This window comes from Phascolarctos cinereus, unplaced genomic scaffold (genome assembly GCF_003287225.1).
Source record: "Phascolarctos cinereus isolate Bilbo 61053 unplaced genomic scaffold, phaCin_HiC Scaffold_5;HRSCAF=322, whole genome shotgun sequence".
NCBI lineage: Eukaryota > Metazoa > Chordata > Mammalia > Diprotodontia > Phascolarctidae > Phascolarctos > Phascolarctos cinereus.
In genome coordinates this window covers 19,045,869-19,063,575 of record NW_027555958.1, presented here as the reverse complement: position 1 = coordinate 19,063,575, position 17,707 = coordinate 19,045,869, and the positions used below count along the sequence as shown (strand labels likewise).

At 48.3% G+C, this 17,707-nt stretch overlaps 1 protein-coding gene across 5 annotated transcripts; it reads right to left on the bottom strand.

Moving 5' to 3' along the window:
- Nucleotides 1–4,916: 4,916 nt before the first annotated feature.
- ORAI2 (ORAI calcium release-activated calcium modulator 2) lies at nt 4,917–15,859 on the bottom strand. Of its 5 annotated transcripts, none has more exons than XM_078154703.1 (3): nt 15,748–15,859; nt 11,753–11,823; nt 4,917–5,596 (listed from the first exon to the last, which is right to left on the bottom strand). In XM_078154703.1, exons 2-3 carry the CDS (start codon nt 11,792–11,794, stop codon nt 5,051–5,053), a joined length of 588 nt encoding a protein of 195 aa, XP_078010829.1. In that variant the 5' UTR covers nt 11,795–11,823; nt 15,748–15,859; the 3' UTR covers nt 4,917–5,050. The 5 variants fall into 5 exon arrangements, with proteins under 5 accessions (XP_078010829.1, XP_020861407.1, XP_020861408.1 ...); XM_021005748.2 differs by having other exon boundaries at nt 11,586–11,823; nt 15,748–15,856; XM_021005749.2 differs by lacking the exon at nt 15,748–15,859 and adding an exon at nt 15,434–15,684 and having other exon boundaries at nt 11,586–11,823.
- Between the last annotated feature and the right edge of the window lie 1,848 nt (nt 15,860–17,707).

The following is a 17,707-nucleotide window of genomic DNA, read 5'->3' as shown; positions in this document are numbered from 1 at the left end:
TGGTCCAGTTCTGGAGCTATGAGTTCAGCCCAGCATGGGTTGGTGGGGTTGGAGAAAAAGGTCACAAACCAAGCCTATAGTCAGCCTGGTTTATTCTAGTTGAGGTCACACTTAACTTGGCGGCCTGAGTGTTGATGTGTTTTCTTTGAGAGGATGACATTCGATATTAGCATTGAACTCATGAGCCAAGTCAGTGTTAGTCTCCTAATGGTTCTAAAAGTCATGACCTGAAGATGATCAGCCCAAACCCTGTAGCTGTACGAGTGGCTATGAAAGCCACACTCAAAACAAAATCACTGAAAATTAAGGAGGAAGGCGAATTGGCAGCATCCTAGGACAATGACTGCTTTGGATTTTCAACAAGCATAGAGATCTGTGGGGGGGAATAAACCCTTTTCTAAACGTGTTTACACATGATGTCGTCCACTACCTCATATACACGAAATTCCCTAAATATAGTTTAGAATCAGAATTTCAGAGCTAAGAGGACCTTTGGAGACCACCTGGTCCAATTGTCCAACCTCCCCCTCTTTCAAAGACAAGGAAATGACCAGAGAGGAGAGGGGGAAAGATGGGGATTTGCCCAGTGTCTTGGGAGTTGGAACTTGAACCCAGGTCTCCTAACATCGTCTGGTGATTTTTCTACTCTAGCTGCCAGTCACGAAAAGTCTTGTCTCGGGGGCAGCTAGCTAGCGCAGTGGATAGAGCACTTGCCCTGAAGTCAGGAGAACCTGAGTTCAAATTTGGCCTCAGACCAAACATCTGACACTTACTAGCTGTGTGACCCTGGGCAAGTCACTTAACCCCAACTGCCTAAAAAAAAAAAGTGTAGTCTCAAAAAACTTTCCCTATTATTAAAATTATATGTAGGGAGTCTGACCTAAGCCAATGGGGCTTATCCATAAGTCAAGCATAGAGCTGATTATCTGCTCCTATTCAACTGGGTTGGAAACGAGTGAGGCTCCTCCCCACCCCACCCAGCTAGTTAGCTCATCTGTTCTTCCTTCCCCCCCCCTTTTTGGCTAGGCAGTGGGGTTAAGTGACTTGTCCAGGGTCACACAGCTAATAAGTGTTATGTGTCTGAGGTGTTCTTCATTCCATGCCCGTAGACTTCAGTGATGCCTTTGGTTGAATATCCCTTCCCCTGTAGTCCCAGATAAAGGGGTGAAGATGCCCAAGATTTATATCAAGCATAGTCATCATCTTAATTGGTTTGGTCTGGGGAAAGTATCTCACCTTGAGAGGTGAGATGTCCCTCTTTGTACAATAGGAATTGAGGCCTCTAATTAAGACTATAAGGCTTTTTAAAGTAGTTGGGCAAAAGACTTTTAATGAGGAGGATTCTAGGGGTCCTTAAGAGAAGGGTGAATAAACTTGTTCCTGTGGTGAACAGTCAGTCAGTCCTTGGACTCGGGGATGTGCTTAATGGAATCCTAAGGTCACATCCCTCCATGCAATGATATGAAAGCCTTGATCTTTGAAACTACACAAAATCAAATGAGCTTTTTATAGCCTCAGTTATTTATTCAGCCCACACGGGAGAAAGATCATGTACAATATATACGCTTTACACGACTTCCATGCATCGATAAAGACCAGTGTCACCTACAGTAGGTACGAGTGTCTGTCCAAGTGCCACCTTTGTGCCTCCGAGGTCGGATCATTCTGTTGTAAAAGATCTCACGAGAAAAATGTGACTTTTCTCTGGATGCTTAAAAGTATTTGGCCTTCTCAATGACTACAACAGGAATGACTGAATCTTGAAACAGCGACGAATATGAAGTGGAGGTGCTCTGAATTCAGAGTCATCTCAAAACATTTGAGTGTCGAGGTTTGACAGGAGCCATGAAGGCAAGGACAGAGCAAGTGCTCTAGTGGCTAGGAGTTAATCAGAAAATAAGAGGCCAACCTGCTCCCTGTGCCTTAAGGGATCTAAGCCTGGATTTGAGTTTAGTAGAAACAAGTGCAGGGAGATCCCTATGCTCCCCAGAGTGGGACCCAGCATTAGCCCTGAGCCTCCAGAGCAGTCCTAGGACTGCAGGAGTCAGGAAATTGCAAAGGGCCAGTCAAATGACAGGTATTTATTAAGCCCTGCCTATGTCCTTGTGAGACCTTCCCTAAACAGTGTCCAGCTTTTGACGACTCATCAAAGTGCCCACCAAGGTTCCTCCCCCATTTTTTTTCCCAAGTTTTTTTTTTCTGGTTTGCAACCTAATCTGCTCAGTTTATTTAGAAATATTCACAGTTCTGTAGACACCACTGCAGTCAATTCCACGTGCTGTTGCATCTCTGCATATCAGCTCTTTATCACCTCTGAACAACACCCTGAGAACCATCACAGACAAAAAAGAACACAGAGCTCTTCTGAGGCCAGAAGGAGCGCATCGTGGTGCCCTAACTCCTCGGCCCTCCATGGTGGAGAAGGCGATGCCTCTTCAACAGCATTGCTGCTTCTGTTCCATATTTATTACCAGACAGGTCCAAGTCAAAAATCTAGACAACACTACGTTTTATAACAACTGCTCTGAATAGGGTCAACCTGGGCCAGAAAATGGATGGCTTTTCTTTAAAAGTCTGGAAGCCCTTTCTGGAGCAGCTCAGCCATCCCGCCAGACCAGCAGAGGAGGTTAGAACTCAGCCTGCATCCCACCTGCCTCTTAGCACATCTGTGTCCAGGCCAGGAATTCTAGATAAAGACCGGAGGCCACGGGACAGCCTTCCCATTGGCTCCCCACAATCGGCTCCCGAGTTCCCTTGTGGATCATGTTGGAGAAGAGCCCAGACTCCTCCCTCTTAGCTCCTCATGTATCACACCACAAACTGCAAAGCAGTCTTTGTGCACCAGTCTCAACTTCCGTATTTTTACAGGGCTTAAAACAGTAAACCTGATGTGTCCAACAAGATTAAAGGGCGTAGATTCAACAAAAACACATTAAAGAGAAAATGGCTCACCAGCATGCAGAGAGTGTGTTGCACAAGTATTTCAAGTTTTGTCTTCAGCTTAATGGGGCGGAATTTCTTGGACCCTCCACGACTACCATGGCCTGGTGCCACCAGGTGGCGACCATGGCTGTGCACTTGGCCAGGCAGGCAGACTGGGCCGCTGCTGTGGTCTTCAAAAACTCAGGGTCACTTCTATGCCGGGATGAGGGACTGGCTGCAAGTCACAACCTTCCATTAACACTGCAGCAACAACTTGTATTAGGCATTCCCTACCTACCTCACAGGAGAGTTCTTCACGTTTCAAGGGTATGTTTTTAATATTGTTGACAAGGGCATGTCACTTCTTAGGCCTTTAAGGACTTTATTTATAGCAGAGATGGTGTAGGCTCTGAAAAATTACTATATTAAGTTGCCCTTAAAGATGAGAAAACAGTGTAAAGAAGGGTCCTAGGGAACTCTACTATCATCTGTAAGAACAAACAAAAAACTTCCCTGTGAGGTCAGAGCCTCTTTCATGTGACTACAGTAAAGGCCAGTCGTTCAAGAGCTGCTGACTCGGAGATGCCCAACATGCAGGAGGTGCAGGCCATTCTGATTCTTCTTCCCACTGTGCCTTCTCTTCTCAGAGGATGGGAGATGGGGACGTCTCTTTTGTGTCAGGTTCCCTTTGGGCGGTCTGGTTAAGTCTATGAACTCTTCAATTTGTTTTCCAAAAATTTACAATGGAAAGAAATGCTACATTTCAGGTAGAGGTTACAGTGAAAACAGATGTCATTTCTTCCCATCCAAATTCGTGAACTCCCTAAAGCCTACCCATGGTCTCCTAAGGTGTCAGTGTACCCACGTGAAGAGCCCTGTCCTTGGACAGTGATCACAGAAAGGTTCTTGGTAAGCAGGTACTTAGGTTTCAGCCCTTTCATTTTACAGAAGTGAAACCAAGACCTGGGTCCTCATGAAAAGTTTCAGTGGTTCCCCCTGAGCCACAAAGTCAATCTGGGCCGGAGTACAGGCTGGCAAGTCCTGGTCCAGGCCCACATCAGAGCAATTTAAAATGTCAGTCCAGCACAGGAGCGAGGAGGCAAGAACAAGATCACATGGACGTGAGTGGAAGACTCGGTGACCTCTGAGGAAGGTCCCTTCCAACTGTGAAGAGCCGGTGATCTCGAGAGGGGCACAGGGACCCTCGGGGATGCCAGCCTTCAAGACCAGAAATACCTGGCCTCGGGCCTGCATGAAGACAGGCATGATCCGGCTCTCCCACTGGAGGGACTGGGCAGACCAGATGCCTCCCAGTGGCTGGGGTAAGAAGGCTTTGGGGTGGTCGCCTAAGACGTGATCTCCAAATGCTGCAGGGCAGCAGGCAGGAGCAGGATGCCCCAGGAAACACAGGGTGGGAGGAAAGAATCTTTGGAGAGTCTTGGGGAATGAGCCTCCCATCCCTGGCCGGCCCAGATGGTGTCAGCCAGCAAGGAGCAGATGGCTAGAGGCTCCTTTTTAGGCAGCTTGCACTGCCTGCCCTGAGGGCACATCTGCACGGCTGCCTGCAGGAGACAACTTCTCTAAGGGGTCAGGAGCTTGGTGGTTCCAGGCACATCCTCACCGCCCTCCCCCTCTGTGATGTAGAGGCTACAGCACAAGGCAAGGAAGAGAGGCTGTGCTCCAGGCTTGTCCTGGATTGTTCCGTTTTAGCGATTTGTAGAAAAAGGGGCAACATCGAGACTCTTCCTCAGGAGAGATCCAGAGCTCCGTGTGTCCCATGCCCAAGGAGGCTGGTCTCTACCTCTTAAAATAGTTTACTTTTGTTAGATGGGAAGGGAGAGGGAAACTTACTCTTCTTGGCAACAGTTTCTTATTTTAAAGTATTTCCCTCATCTCAGGGATGATTTCCCACAGATTATTATAGTATTGAGACTGAATAAAATTCTGGTCTTGAACTATGTGGCAGTGTCTAAGCAGCCTCACAGAAACAGGAATTAACAATTTGGATTTTTAATATTCCGAAAAACTCAAGCGACTATTGTGCTCCTGCGAACAAAATGCCTGTTTTATTTCCAGCTTCTCTGCCCTTCACAAGGACATCCCCCCTCCCCCCAGCGTGTCCGGCTACTCACACGACCTGCAAGCTCCTCTCGTGGCCGTCCAGCTGGACTTTCAGTTTGTGAAGCTCCTCTATCTCCCGATTGTGACGCTCTGTTTTGTGTCGGACCAAGGAGCGATAGAAGTGAATGGTGAACACGACAAAGATGAGCCCCACCGGCACCATGATGATGGTGGACACCAGGGCGGCCTGCCAGCCGGCGTGGCCGGTTGGCCCCGGCTTGGAGTCAGGCCCGCCTTTCGCGCTCGAGTCCGCAGGGAGGAATTTGATCCAGCACAGGAGCACCACCTCTGCCAGGAAGAGGAGGATCCCCAGAACGGTGGAGAAGCCCCAGGCCAACTCGATGTAGGGGTGCATGCGCTCATGGGGGGACTCGCTGATGGAGTTCAAGTTGTGAATGTTGCTCACGGCTTCCACGTTGGGCAGGATGCAGGTGCTGATGAGGAGGGCGAAGAGGTGGACCGCCACCAGCACCGTGGTGCAGGCGCTGAAGGCGATCAGGAGCATCTGGGGGTACTGGTACTGCATCTCCAGCTGCACCTCCACCATGGCCACCTGCAAAACAAAAGGGGGCACCTTGGAGCCGGCCTAGAAGACGAAGGCGGGGCGTCTGCCATGCTCTCCTTCTTAGGTTGTTCAGATCAGGGCTTCTTAAACCCTTCAGTGCCCCACAGTTTAAGAAGTGCCGTTTCAGGCAAGCACCGAGTGATACTGCTTTCACCTCTCCTGCTCATAAGCAATGATCGTAATGCTCAATTAATGGTCTTAGTTACCACTGCAAACTAACACAGGCGAATGACAACGTTCTCTCAGGAACACGCCTGCCACCCCAAAAACAGGCCTGGCAAGGCCCGGGTCAGGGCATCATCCAGACTGCTGGGTTCCCAGCAGAAATTTGAAGACAGTCTTCAATGTTAGGCAAGCTCGGAATTGCTCACCAAGCCCTCGTTCCGTGAGGCTCCTGGCATGGAAAGAGAAGCTCGGGGAGTCAGATGCCCGGGACGGTCCATACGAGGAATCCCACGGCTAGGACAGGTGAGCAGGCGTCCCAAGAAAGGTGCCCCCTTTCCCCAGACAGATGACAGGTGACTTGAGGACAGAGCAGTAGGGAATCAAGACTTCTGGCCCAAGTGGTCCAGAATGCACCTCAGATCCAGTGTGTTCCAACAGAGCTGTTTGTGTGTATGTATGCACGTGTGGACACACATGTACTAGAACATGTTCTTGCTCTCCAAATAGGAGCTGACAGCATCCTGAGTCCACTCTGCTTCCCTAATGCTCTCCATCCCCTCTGTGATATGGAAGAAGTGGGCAGCCTCATCTGCACAGTACCAAAGGCAGCTCTGGCCAGGGGCTCGTGCTCTGACTTGGACATGAAGTGACAAAACCCTTCTCCTGGCCTTCCCAGAACTCACAGCACCCAGAAGCCTGATTGCCTTATAGAGATGGGATCTAAGTAGTTCCTGGGAAAGGGGACAGGGGAAGGCTCTGTACCTGTGAGAGCCCTGCCTCCCCAGCCACAAGAGGGGCACACACTCCACCAAACCTTGAGAAATACTGGAGACACCCAAAGCTGCCCCAAAATGATTTCAGCTAGAGAAGTACAGAAGACTCTACTACCTCCCTCGATGTTTAAATATTCATCCTACAGGTGGAGCTGCTTTCCGTTTGTCCTGAAATACCTGGCACAGACCAAGAGGATCTGGCAGTCTCAGTGGACAAGCCAAAGAGGAGTTGGCAGCATACCCCAACCCGCTTAGGAGATGGGCTACCAAGTGGCAAGGCTCAAGTCATCCCCTCCCCATCACCTTCATGACTCAATCACTCTTACTACAAGCTGTGCTCTGGTCAAAAGGATGTGGAGATGTGGAAAAGATACAGAGACTATTAACAAAGAAAATTAAGGGGATGGAGAATAGGTCCTCGGGCAGCTAGGTGGTGCAGTGGATAGAGCACCGGCCCTGGAGTCAGAAAGACCTGAGTTCAAATCCGGCCTCAGACACATAACACTTACTAGCTGTGTGACCCTGGGCAAGTCACTTAACCCTATTTCCTAGGCCCCCCCACCCCCAAGAAAAAGAAAGAGAATAGGTCCTGTGAGGAAAAGTCAGAGGCATTAGGGTTGCGCAGCCTTGAAAGGAGAAAACCAGAAAGGGCTGTTGTCTTTAAGGAAATGTGGGGGTTATGATGGGATTAGGGCCAAACAAGAAGAAATGGGCTTCAGAGATTTTAGTGAGACAACAAATGTCTCGGCCATTGGGAAGAATAACAGTGGAGCAGAGAACAAAGACAGACAAAGGTGAGTCTCCCCAGGAATCTCAAAAGCAAAAATCTGCTTGTCTGTACAAGCTGGTTTAGACCCAAGATGGGAATGGGCCCAATGACCTCAAGGCATTCTCCACCATTAGCTATAAGCGTCATTCTTCTCATGGCAATGTTCTTGGCTACCTTCGAGATTATCAACAGTTGAGGAAGGGGAAAAAAGAACAAAGTAAAAAGTGCACAGCAGAGAACAAAAGAAAATTTACAAGGAAGCAAAGAGAACATGGACAGCTCTGAACACAATGCATAGTATTTACTACATAGGCTTTCTGGAAATGGAAATTTATTGCTGTATATTTTGAATCCTCTCTCATGTTCTGCTGTGCACATGGCAATGCTTCTTCTTTTCTTGTTTTGTACTTAAATTTTAGTATTTATAATGCTTTTTCTTATGTTGTATTTGTTTTAGTATTTAAGTTTATAATGGGTTTCTTTTTCTTATTTTGTATTTAAGTTTTAGTATTTAAGTTTAAAATAATTAATTAAAAAAGATTATCAACAATTAACTAAATTTAGCTAATAATTGTCTCTTAGTCCTCATCGTCTCTGGACAGATCAACAAGTATTTATTAAGCACATGCTGTGTGCCAAGCACAGTGCTAGGCATTAGGGATACAAGTACAAAGAATGAAACCATCTCTATTCACAACGAGCTTATATTCTAGTTGGGGAGGCAAGTACATATAAAATATAGGCATAGACTATAAAGTACACACACACTCTGTAGAGAGTACAGCTGTGTACATCTACATCTACGTAACATCTACATAGATATAACTACCTATATCAGAATCCACGTAAATATATATAGACAGGCAGACAAACAAAATGATTCACTACAAGGTAGACTGGGAGGTCTGGGCACCAGAAGTGGCGGGGATGGCGGGGGGAGGGAGGGCCAGGACACGGAAGTCAAGAGGGAATGCCTTCCAGGCAGGAGGGATGCCTGGAGGCAGGAGCACAAAGATGGGAGGTGGGATGTCACGTGTGAGGAAAAGAGAGAAGGCTGCTTTGGCCAATCGAATGGTGTGGGAGAGACAATAATGTCCAATGAACCCAGAGACATGGGGTTGGGGCCAGGTTGTAACAGAGGGTTATATGGAATCCGAGAGGCCACAGGGAGCCACGAGAGCTGGTTGAGTAGGGGAGCCACACGGTCCGGTCTGTGCTTAAGGAAAATTACTCTGGGAGAGGACGGCCTCGAGTGGAGAAGCCCACGAGGAGATGGCCGTAATGATCCAGGTGAGAGGTAAGAACAGCCTGAGCTTGGGTCGGAGCTAGCTGTGTGAGCGTAGAGGAATCAGTACCAGAGACAGCATGAAGGCAGAAATGTCCATTTTTGCAGGACTGGATGCATGAGGTAAAGGCGAGTGAAATGACTAATCTCAGATACTAAGATGGTGGTAATGCTTTTAAAGAATGAGAAACATTTGGACATGGGGAGGGTTCACAGGGAAATGATGTGTTCAGTTTTTAATGATGTTGGGCTTAAGCTGTCTTTGAGACTCGTGTCTAATTTGAAGTGTCCGGTAGGCAGCTGGTGATCAGGGGAGACACTGGGGCTGGTGAGATGGATCTGGGCAGAGATAATGGTTAAACCTAACATCTCTCCTGATCTCCAACCCTGCCTCACCACAGAGCCTCCTCCCGGAGGTCCCCCAGGCTCTGCTCAGAACAAGGCAAGCACAGCCAGTGCCAGCCCGCCTGTTCTCTAAGGGTCATTTCTAAGGCTCCATCCCTGGACATGGAACTCGCTGAACCCTAGCAGTGAGCAGTCATGCCTCAGCGTGAACATTAAGAACATGAGCGTGACGGCTGGAAGACTCAACTTAGCTCTGCCACATCCTACCTGTGTGTCCCTAGGCAAGTCACTTCCCCACATCAGGCCTCAGTTTCCTCATCTGTAAAACGACTGGGTGAGACTCAATGGTCTCTGAAGTCCCTTCCGTTACCTTCTCGCCATCAAGCAGCCCTGCCTCCAAACCAGTTTTCACTGGGGACGGCTGTCCTCTTAGGCAAGGAGGTCTGTGACCTCAGAGTCACTCGGCTCTTCCTTGCCCGTGTCCCCTTCCACCATCGGCTGCCAAGTCTCATCAATTCTCTCTCCACGTTGTTTACGTCCCTCCCTTTCTCTCCACTCAGATTCACCACAGTTTAAGCCCCTACCACCTCCTACCTGGGGGGCTGAAATTGCCTCCAAATTAGGGTCCCCACTTCCAGGCTCTCCTCTCCCTTCTTCAATCTGCCCACAAAAATAAGCTCCCCAAGGCACAGGTTGGGCTCGGTCACTCTGCTGCAGCCAGGGCAAAAGGTATGCTAGCCCTCAACGTGACCTGTCAGGTCCCCACGATCTGGCTCCCACTTCTCATCCCAGGCTCGTCTCCTCAGACTCCACTTCATGCCTTCCTCGAGCACCAGCCAGATTCCTCAGATGCATCCCTCTATCTCCCACCTCCGAGTTTTTGCCCAGGCTGTGCTCTCGTGTCTACAATGTGCTCCTTCCTCTCAGAATCCCTGTTTTCCCTTCCAGACTCTACTCAGCTGTCTCTACAAAGTCCTGACACTCCCTAAAGCTGTCCTTCTCCAAGCGATGTCATGCTTGCCTTGTGTACCCAGTCCCAGTGCCATTGGATGATGGCTCTGGAGCTGTGAGGCCTTGGGGGCCATGGGCTATATCAAAGACTGACGAGGACAAGAGGCTGGAGTTGTGTGACTTGTCCAAGGTCACTGAGGGCATAATTTGTGGAAGTAAGATTCAAATACAAGCCTCTAACTGCATGGCACTAACAGCAGAGAAGAGAAAAGAACGTTCTGTCCCCGTGTCCCCATCCCAAAGGACAGGGGCTTGCACGCAGCAGATGATTCACAAATGGGAACTGAACTGAACCTAATAAATTTGAGGGCTGTTCTTGTGACTTCTCCAGGAAAAGTAATCCTAAACCTGTGACCTCATAAATGACTCAGTGTTTATAACTTATCTTCTGGTCCTCAACATGGGTGTGCATTCGGTTAGCTGGGAAAAAACATTCTTTGGCCTCAACTCTTTTCCTGATCCAGAACGTAAGGGATGTCCAGGCCCTGGGACTCTATTAAATGGAAACGATTTGGCTGGATTTCTTCAAAAACTACCATATAAAATCATGCATCTAACTCCTTGGAAGCCAACTTTTTGGCTCCCTTCATGATGGATATCCTTCCAAGGTATCAGAAACCATGGCAGATGCCGTCTTCAACACTGTCTACTCTTTCTCTTCAAAGAACCTCATTTGTACACCTCTGGACACAGCCTATATTTCCCTAGTGAAATATTGGCTTTCAGAGAGCAGGGCTGGCTTTGTTTTTGCCTGTCCATCCCCCTAGCACCCAGCATGGTGCCTGCATGCAGTAGGTGCTTAATCCAGGCCTGCTGAGCTAAACAGAACTTTCTCATGGTTCTCACAGGTATGAGGCCATCACTCAGGTCACTTTTGGGAAGTCAGGACTCTTCCAACCTGGCAGCAAAACTGAGGAGGTCACTCACATAGCCCAACGCTGGCTTTGCAGGAGCAAGTTTATCTGGGGGACGACCGTGTTTTGTGAACATCCTTTCAGAGCCCTGACCATGTCCTCACCCAGGAAATACAGTTAGTAGTGTCTGAAAGAGCGGCAGACCTCCTGACAGCAATTAGTTCTAAGGGCTAGAGGGGATGAGAACAAGGACACTTGGGAGTGAGGACCCAGTGGCTTGAACTTCCTGCCTGTGTGACCTTAACCTGATCCTCAGTTTCTCCCCCTATAAAATGGGGATAATGCTTCACCCACTACCTCAGTGGATTGCCATGAAAATCAAACAGAAGGAAGTATGTGAAGATACTCAGTAAGACCTAAAATCTCCAGCCGTGCCGTTCTCTTGGCACAAAGTATTAAATTCATGTACACAAAGACTAACAACTCAGTGTTCCTGGATTCCCATCAGCTAACTCACATGTGTGGTCCAGAAAGGCTCATTTCTTTAAAAAAAAGAGCCCCTTTGAACTGCTGGCAAGCCTCAGCAGCAACCTCAACACACACACCCCCTCTGCAGAACTCAGGGTGTTGGCAAAAATCTCCTGACAAGCACTGCTTGGCTGTCAGTGCAGGCCAAGGGGCAGTCCTTGACTTTAGGAAACACCAAAGGACCCCAGCAGACACAAGGTCTTGCTGACAGCATCTTCCCATCCCAAGACATCAGTTAAAAACTCACCATGGCGAATCCAGACAACAAGGCGGAAGTCCTGCTGGAAGCTTTGAGCTTGGCCCTGCTCAGGTAGAGCTTCCTCCAAGAAAGGGCTTGTACTGAATGATGATTAGAAGTGACCAATTCCAGGTAGCTGCGACGAACCCAGTCCCGATAATCCATCCCTTTATTACCCGGTTCAGGGCAAGCTGGCGGGGAAGGGTCCACAGGGACATTGAGCTCTGCACTCATGCTGGAAACAAAGCTGGGGGGAAGAAATAAGAGAAAATCTATGTTCCGAGTAGAGCCAAGGACACAGGACAAGACAACGAAAACCAAGTAAATATGATTCAGAAATAATTGGGTAAGGCATAGCAACTCTAACTCTGTAAGTCTACGGTTCCCATCTCTGTGGCATCTAAGTGATCTAGATAAGCAAACAGCCACCAAAAAGAGAGCAAAGAACCAACTCTTTCCTAACAGCAACTCACCTTTACAGAGTTCTTTAAGAGGAAGGCTGTAAAACTGTAACTGCCCCCATTCTAGAGATGAAGAAACTGAGGTTTTTTCTCTCAAGGTTAGCCAGCTAGAAGGATGTGGCAGAGTCTGGATTTGAACCCAAGACTTACAACTGCCATTCCCATGCCCTTTCTGTCACATCAAACTGTCCTATTGCTACCAGGTTTCATGTTAAGATGTGAGAGGCCTGTCTAAACTTAGAAGGGGCTTCCAGAAGACAAAGCTCAAGCCTACCCAGCAGGCACTGTCCCAGTGAATTAAACTGTTGGCTCTGTTGCCAGAATCCTGACTTGAACCTGCCTGATTAAAATACCTGTGGAGCTTCCAAGCAGAGGTGGGAATAGAAAGATGAGATAGAAAGATTAGTTAAAAATTCCTTGAACTCTCCCCAAGGGAGGAACCATTCCAGGACCTAAAGCCTAACCTAACATTTTGCACCTGTCTACATTTGAGAATTTCGAGTAACCCCAACAGCAATTGATGCTCCCTAGTCAGCATTTAAAAATCTCTCTCCAAATGCTTCTCAGGTCTGAAGAATCAAGACTAGTTACCTTCAGTCCTTTTAAAATGTCTGGACCAAACATTTCAAGGAAGGCATCTAAGTCAGAAAACAGTATATCTGAAGGGTGACACGTTCTTCAATAGACTGTTTAAAATCCCTCCCGTGATATGTTACAATGAAATTTTCTTTTTATCAAGCTTTAGGTTAAATCAGCATATTTCACACACTGAAAACAAAAAGGTTATCATTACAAATAACTAAAGCAGGTCTTCACAGAAAGAGTTAAAAATGTTTTTTAGATGGAGTGTCATACATTGAGGAGAAATCTGGAACTGCAGACTGGGTAGAGAGGGGTAGTGGTCGTTCAGTCTTTTTTTGTTTGTCTTTTTTCTTTCTTTTTTTTTTCCAGTTATGTCTCACTATGACCCCATTGGGGGTTTTCTTGGCAAAGATACTCGAGTGGTTTGCTATTTCTTTCACCAGCTCATTTTACAGGAAACTGAGACAAACAGATTAAGGTGACTTGCCCAGGGTCACACAGCGTCTGAGGACAGATTTGAACTCATGAAGATGAGTCTTCCTAACTCCAAGCCCAGCACTCTATACACTGTGCCAATTATGGGGAGGGGTACCAATGGTGAATTTGGTTTTGAAGATTTGAACTAAATGTAAGAGAGACTGATCTCGTCAGGTATAGCCTTAATCTCTTGTAATCCAAATGCAGATTTCAGGGAAACTAGAATTCGAGGGGTCAGAATATATATATATATATATATATATATATATATATATATATATATACATATATATATAGATAGATAGATAGATAGATAGATAGATAGATATATATATAGATATATATATATATATATATATATAGATATAGATAGATAGATAGATAGATATAGATATAGATATATCATTGTTGTTCTTCAGCTGTTACATCGTGTCTGACTCTTCATGACCCCATTTGGGGTTTTCTTGGCAAATGTACTGACTGGATTACAGATGAGGAAACTGAGGCACACAGGGTTAATGACTTGCCCAGAGCCATACAGCTAAGTGTCTGAGGGTGAGTTTGAACTCAAGTCTTCCTAATTCCAGGCAGGCGCTCTAAACACTAACTGTCCCAGGATCTGTATCCATACACCAAAAGGGACCGAATCTGTGCATGCAACTCTATGTGACCAGTACTAATTCATCTGTGGAGTCAGCCTCAAGGTCACAGGCTCCTTGTGGTTAGCACACAAAGTCTACATGAAAAGACTGCTTAGGGCTATTACAAACAAATCAGTGTTTCTGGACCCTGGTGAGCTAAGTAGGGGTAGGGGAATCTTACAAATGTCAGCAGCAGGAGCAAACAAGATTGTGCGGTTTTGCCTTTTTTTTTTCTTGCCTATAATTTGAAAGTAAACTCATTTTTTTTCTCTTAATCCACAAGTTGCAATTTTTAAAAACTGCTTATCAGGAATCAGTAATTTCAGGAAGAATTTTTTTTTTTTTGCGGGGGAGAAGGGTGGCAATCAACACAGCTTAATGACTTACATAATTCTCAGTGGAAAACCTGGGCTCTTTTCAACTGGGCTTGAGGTACCCACCCTCCATGTTTGGTCAGTTACAGGTAACTGACACTCCCTGTGAACAGCACTGGATACAAGCATTCTATACACTTCCTTGGGGAGGGTTCAGGAAAACTAACACAACTCATCATTGGGCTGATCTAAATAATCTAGTAACTTCCTAATTAGGAAATGCCAGTTTCTTTTCTTCCGGGTGCTCTCCCACCTGAATGTTGTGACTCTACCCTCATTTTATCATATGAACATTAAGGTGGGAGAAAAATGCTAAGGGAGAAGGAGCCCTGTAAATCCCTTTCCTTAATCAATCTGCTGATTTTAAATCGGTAAGAAGTCCTGGACTGTGAAGACGGGTGTCTGCTCAAATTAAACTGCTTTTCAATGGGTGGTTTTGTGGGTTCTGATGGTCAAGAGACAGCAAATAAGATTAACAGTAGAGCCTATGCAGGCTTGTCCCATCCCCCAGCCTATGCTTCACTTTTACATGGCTATTCTCAGCGAAATAACAGGAGACCCAATCATTTCTCCCCAATTTCTGCTTCTGCCAGCTGCCCCCTACAACCCCACCACAGGAACAGGCCCCCATTCACCATGGCCAACCACTAAACATCTCCTGGGAAGGATCCATGGGGATTACCTTCGGTCAGCTTAGTATCATGAATCTTTCCCAGGTCCACAATTTGAATCCCTTCCCAGCAGGAAACACTACCTTACTGCAGCACCATCAATCTATTAACATTACCGGAACCGCAGTGGCAATTTCCCCAGAGACACTCAGCAGCCCGTGGGTGGGCATCAGGACAACCAGGGGTCTCCTGCAGATCTTTCCCCAGGAAAACTACATTCATGAACCGATTACATACACACACATATCCATAGCCAGAGAGAGATCTTCAGAGAAATGCATCCATGAGATGATGAGATGACCACACACATAGCCCTTTCTGCATGAGAACAGACATCCATGGACCACACACACACCCATAGCCAGAGAGAGATCCTCAGGTAAGTGCATCCATCAGGTGACTACACACCAAGTCCATGCCAAGTACATGGACTACAACACACACATATGTTTCTCCGAGAGAACGTGCATGCATGGACAGCTGAAGGCATGCACGCGCGCACACACACTCACACACACACACACACACACACACACACACACACACACACACACACTCCAGCCCACGCCTCGATGTAGACTTCCACGTGGAATCCCTGCCGGCCCCCGGCCCCCCACACCAAGGCTCCCAGAGCAGGCAGGCTCTGCGCACCGAACTCTCCGTGGCTGGTCGTCCAGGTGGTGGTGGGTTCTGGCGGCTGCGGGTGCCCCCGGGACCCCACGATCCTCCCTATAGGGAGTCTTCCCCCGCCCCTCCCAGGTCCTCCTCCTCCAGCCGGCTTTCCGGAGCTGGTCTTCATCCTTTAGTGTCCCCCATCACCGCGGGGTCACCCCTAGTCTCAGAGAGCCTTCCCAGGGCGGAGGGGGTGATGTGCCACGTCTCTGCGGGGGTTCCCCGGCCCCTCCCCCTTCCCCCCGCGCGGGGCACGTGACAGCCCCCCCCCCGCCCCGCGCCCCCGTACTTACCGAGCGGCCGCCCCGCCCTCGGCTCCGGCTCGCTCCAGGCGGCGGCGGCGGCCGGGGCGCGGCTCTGCTCTCCCTCCTCCCGCTCCCTGCCGCCTCCTCCTCCTCCTCCTCCTCCTCCCCCCTCTCTCACCGCCTCCACCACTTCCCCCGCCCCCGACGCAGCCGCTACCAGGACAACGACGGAAGCGGTCACGTGGGGTGGCAGGCTAGGGGACCCCCAGTGAAGAGCGGTCACGTGATCCCGGGCGGGGGCGGGGCCGCAGCCACCGAGGGCAGCGCCGGAAGGTGCGCAGAGCGCTCCCCTCGGACGTCCACGTGCGTGGGTGTGCTTGCGTGTGATAAACCACGGCCGGCAGCTGTGCAGCGCTTTCTACGTCAACCATTTATTGAGCGCTTACTATGTGCCGGGTACTGACTGGGGCAAGCGCTTTGCAGAAATCTCCCTAGGTCTTGGTCTCTGCTCGCCCACCTCCCTGCGTCCACTCTGCCCTAGGGACGGTAGAAAGAGCATCAGAAGACGTGGGTTCGAGTGCCGCTTTCAAAACCAACTACCAGTGTAGTTCTACTAATGTAGACCCAGGTGGCTCGGTTTCTTCGCCTATAAAATAGGAGAGCTGGCTTGGGGTCCTCCCAGTTAAAACGTCGATCCTCAGTGTCATCCACAGATGCCCACTGGGACTCCCCCCTTCCCTCTTGGCATTTTAGCCCACCCCTTGCCCAGGATGAGAAATCGACGAGTAAGGCTTTTTTGCAGACCAAGTCTCTTCCCACCCGGGCACCTCCCCTTGACCCTCTCCCCCCAACACAGTCAGAGGCTGAGCTCAAACCCGGGACCGACAAGGACGTTCTGAGCCCACTTCCAAGGGCAGCTCTTGGAAGGCGAGGATCCAAAGCGAACGGGGCTCCTGAGTCCCCAGCAACCCGGCCTCGAACTTGGTCCCAGGGCTAGGCCCCTAGGGCCCACGCGTCAGCTCTTCTCCCCGGGGCCACGACCCGAAGGATTTCCACCGCAGCCAGACAGAGGAGATACAAAGTAGAACTGCTGACAGTTCCTGTGGTTGGTTCTGTAACCAGCAGCTTAACTGGTTACTGTCTCTATTTCCTTAGTGATTCTTTTCTAAGTACTGATGGGCAGATAAGGATTGCTTCGCCTGTGCCTTTCCCGTTTCTAGTCTCTTCCTAGAGCTACAACCAGTAACAGTGGGACCAGGGGAGGGCTCAGCGTCCTGGAAAAAAAAAACAACCCAACATTCTCAACATCCCGAAATCACTTTCCTACCAAAAAATGTTCTCTCCTCTGGCTGAATGCAGTCCCCTTTCCACAGACGGGGCCTGCAGTGTTAAAAGAGAAAACAGTTACACATAACTGGCAAACCCTCTCTTCTGTACAAACACGAGTTACAATCATGAAGCCCGATTTCACTAGTGGATAGAGAGCTGGGCCTGTAGTCAAAAAGACCCAAGTTCGAAAATGACCTCAGACACTTACAGGCCACGTGACCTTGGCTAAGTCACTAAACCTGTTTTCTCATCTGTAAAATGAGGATAATAATAGCACCTCCTTCGAAGGGTTGTTGTCAGGATCAAATGAGATATTTATTTGCACAGTGCCCAGCACATAGGCCCCATATAAATGGTTTTATTCCCCCCCCCCATTTTATACATTTGGTAAAATAACAGTTAAAATCAGATTGACCACAGGCCTGTTTTGAAAATGAGGACTTCTCCATCTGCAAAACCAAAGTCTCTCTCCAATGCAGATCCAAATGAAACCTGTGTGCCCAATATTCTCTGTATCTTCTTCCTTCCCTCCTCCCCTCTTAACAATGTGTAAGTCTACAAAGCAACTAATCCCTGTGTATTTTAAAATATCATAGTATACAATTGCCATTTAACAAGCAATTAATTAATTAAACAACCTACTACAGGTCAAGCTTTGTGGTAAGTGTTAGGGATATTG

Bases quoted from the DNA above. Each gene is read 5' to 3' on its own strand.
- ORAI2 (XM_021005747.2), bottom strand. From the start codon at position 14,240: ATGCTTGTATCCAGTGCTGTTCACAGGGAGTGTCAGTTACCTGTAACT. The intron at 11,824-14,124 runs GTAAGTCATTAA...TCTTCCCCCCAG, and splicing joins GGTTTTCCACTGAGAATTAT to CTTTGTTTCCAGCATGAGTG. The intron at 5,597-11,585 runs GTGAGTTTTTAA...TTTGTTTTGCAG, and splicing joins TGTTGTCTGGATTCGCCATG to GTGGCCATGGTGGAGGTGCA.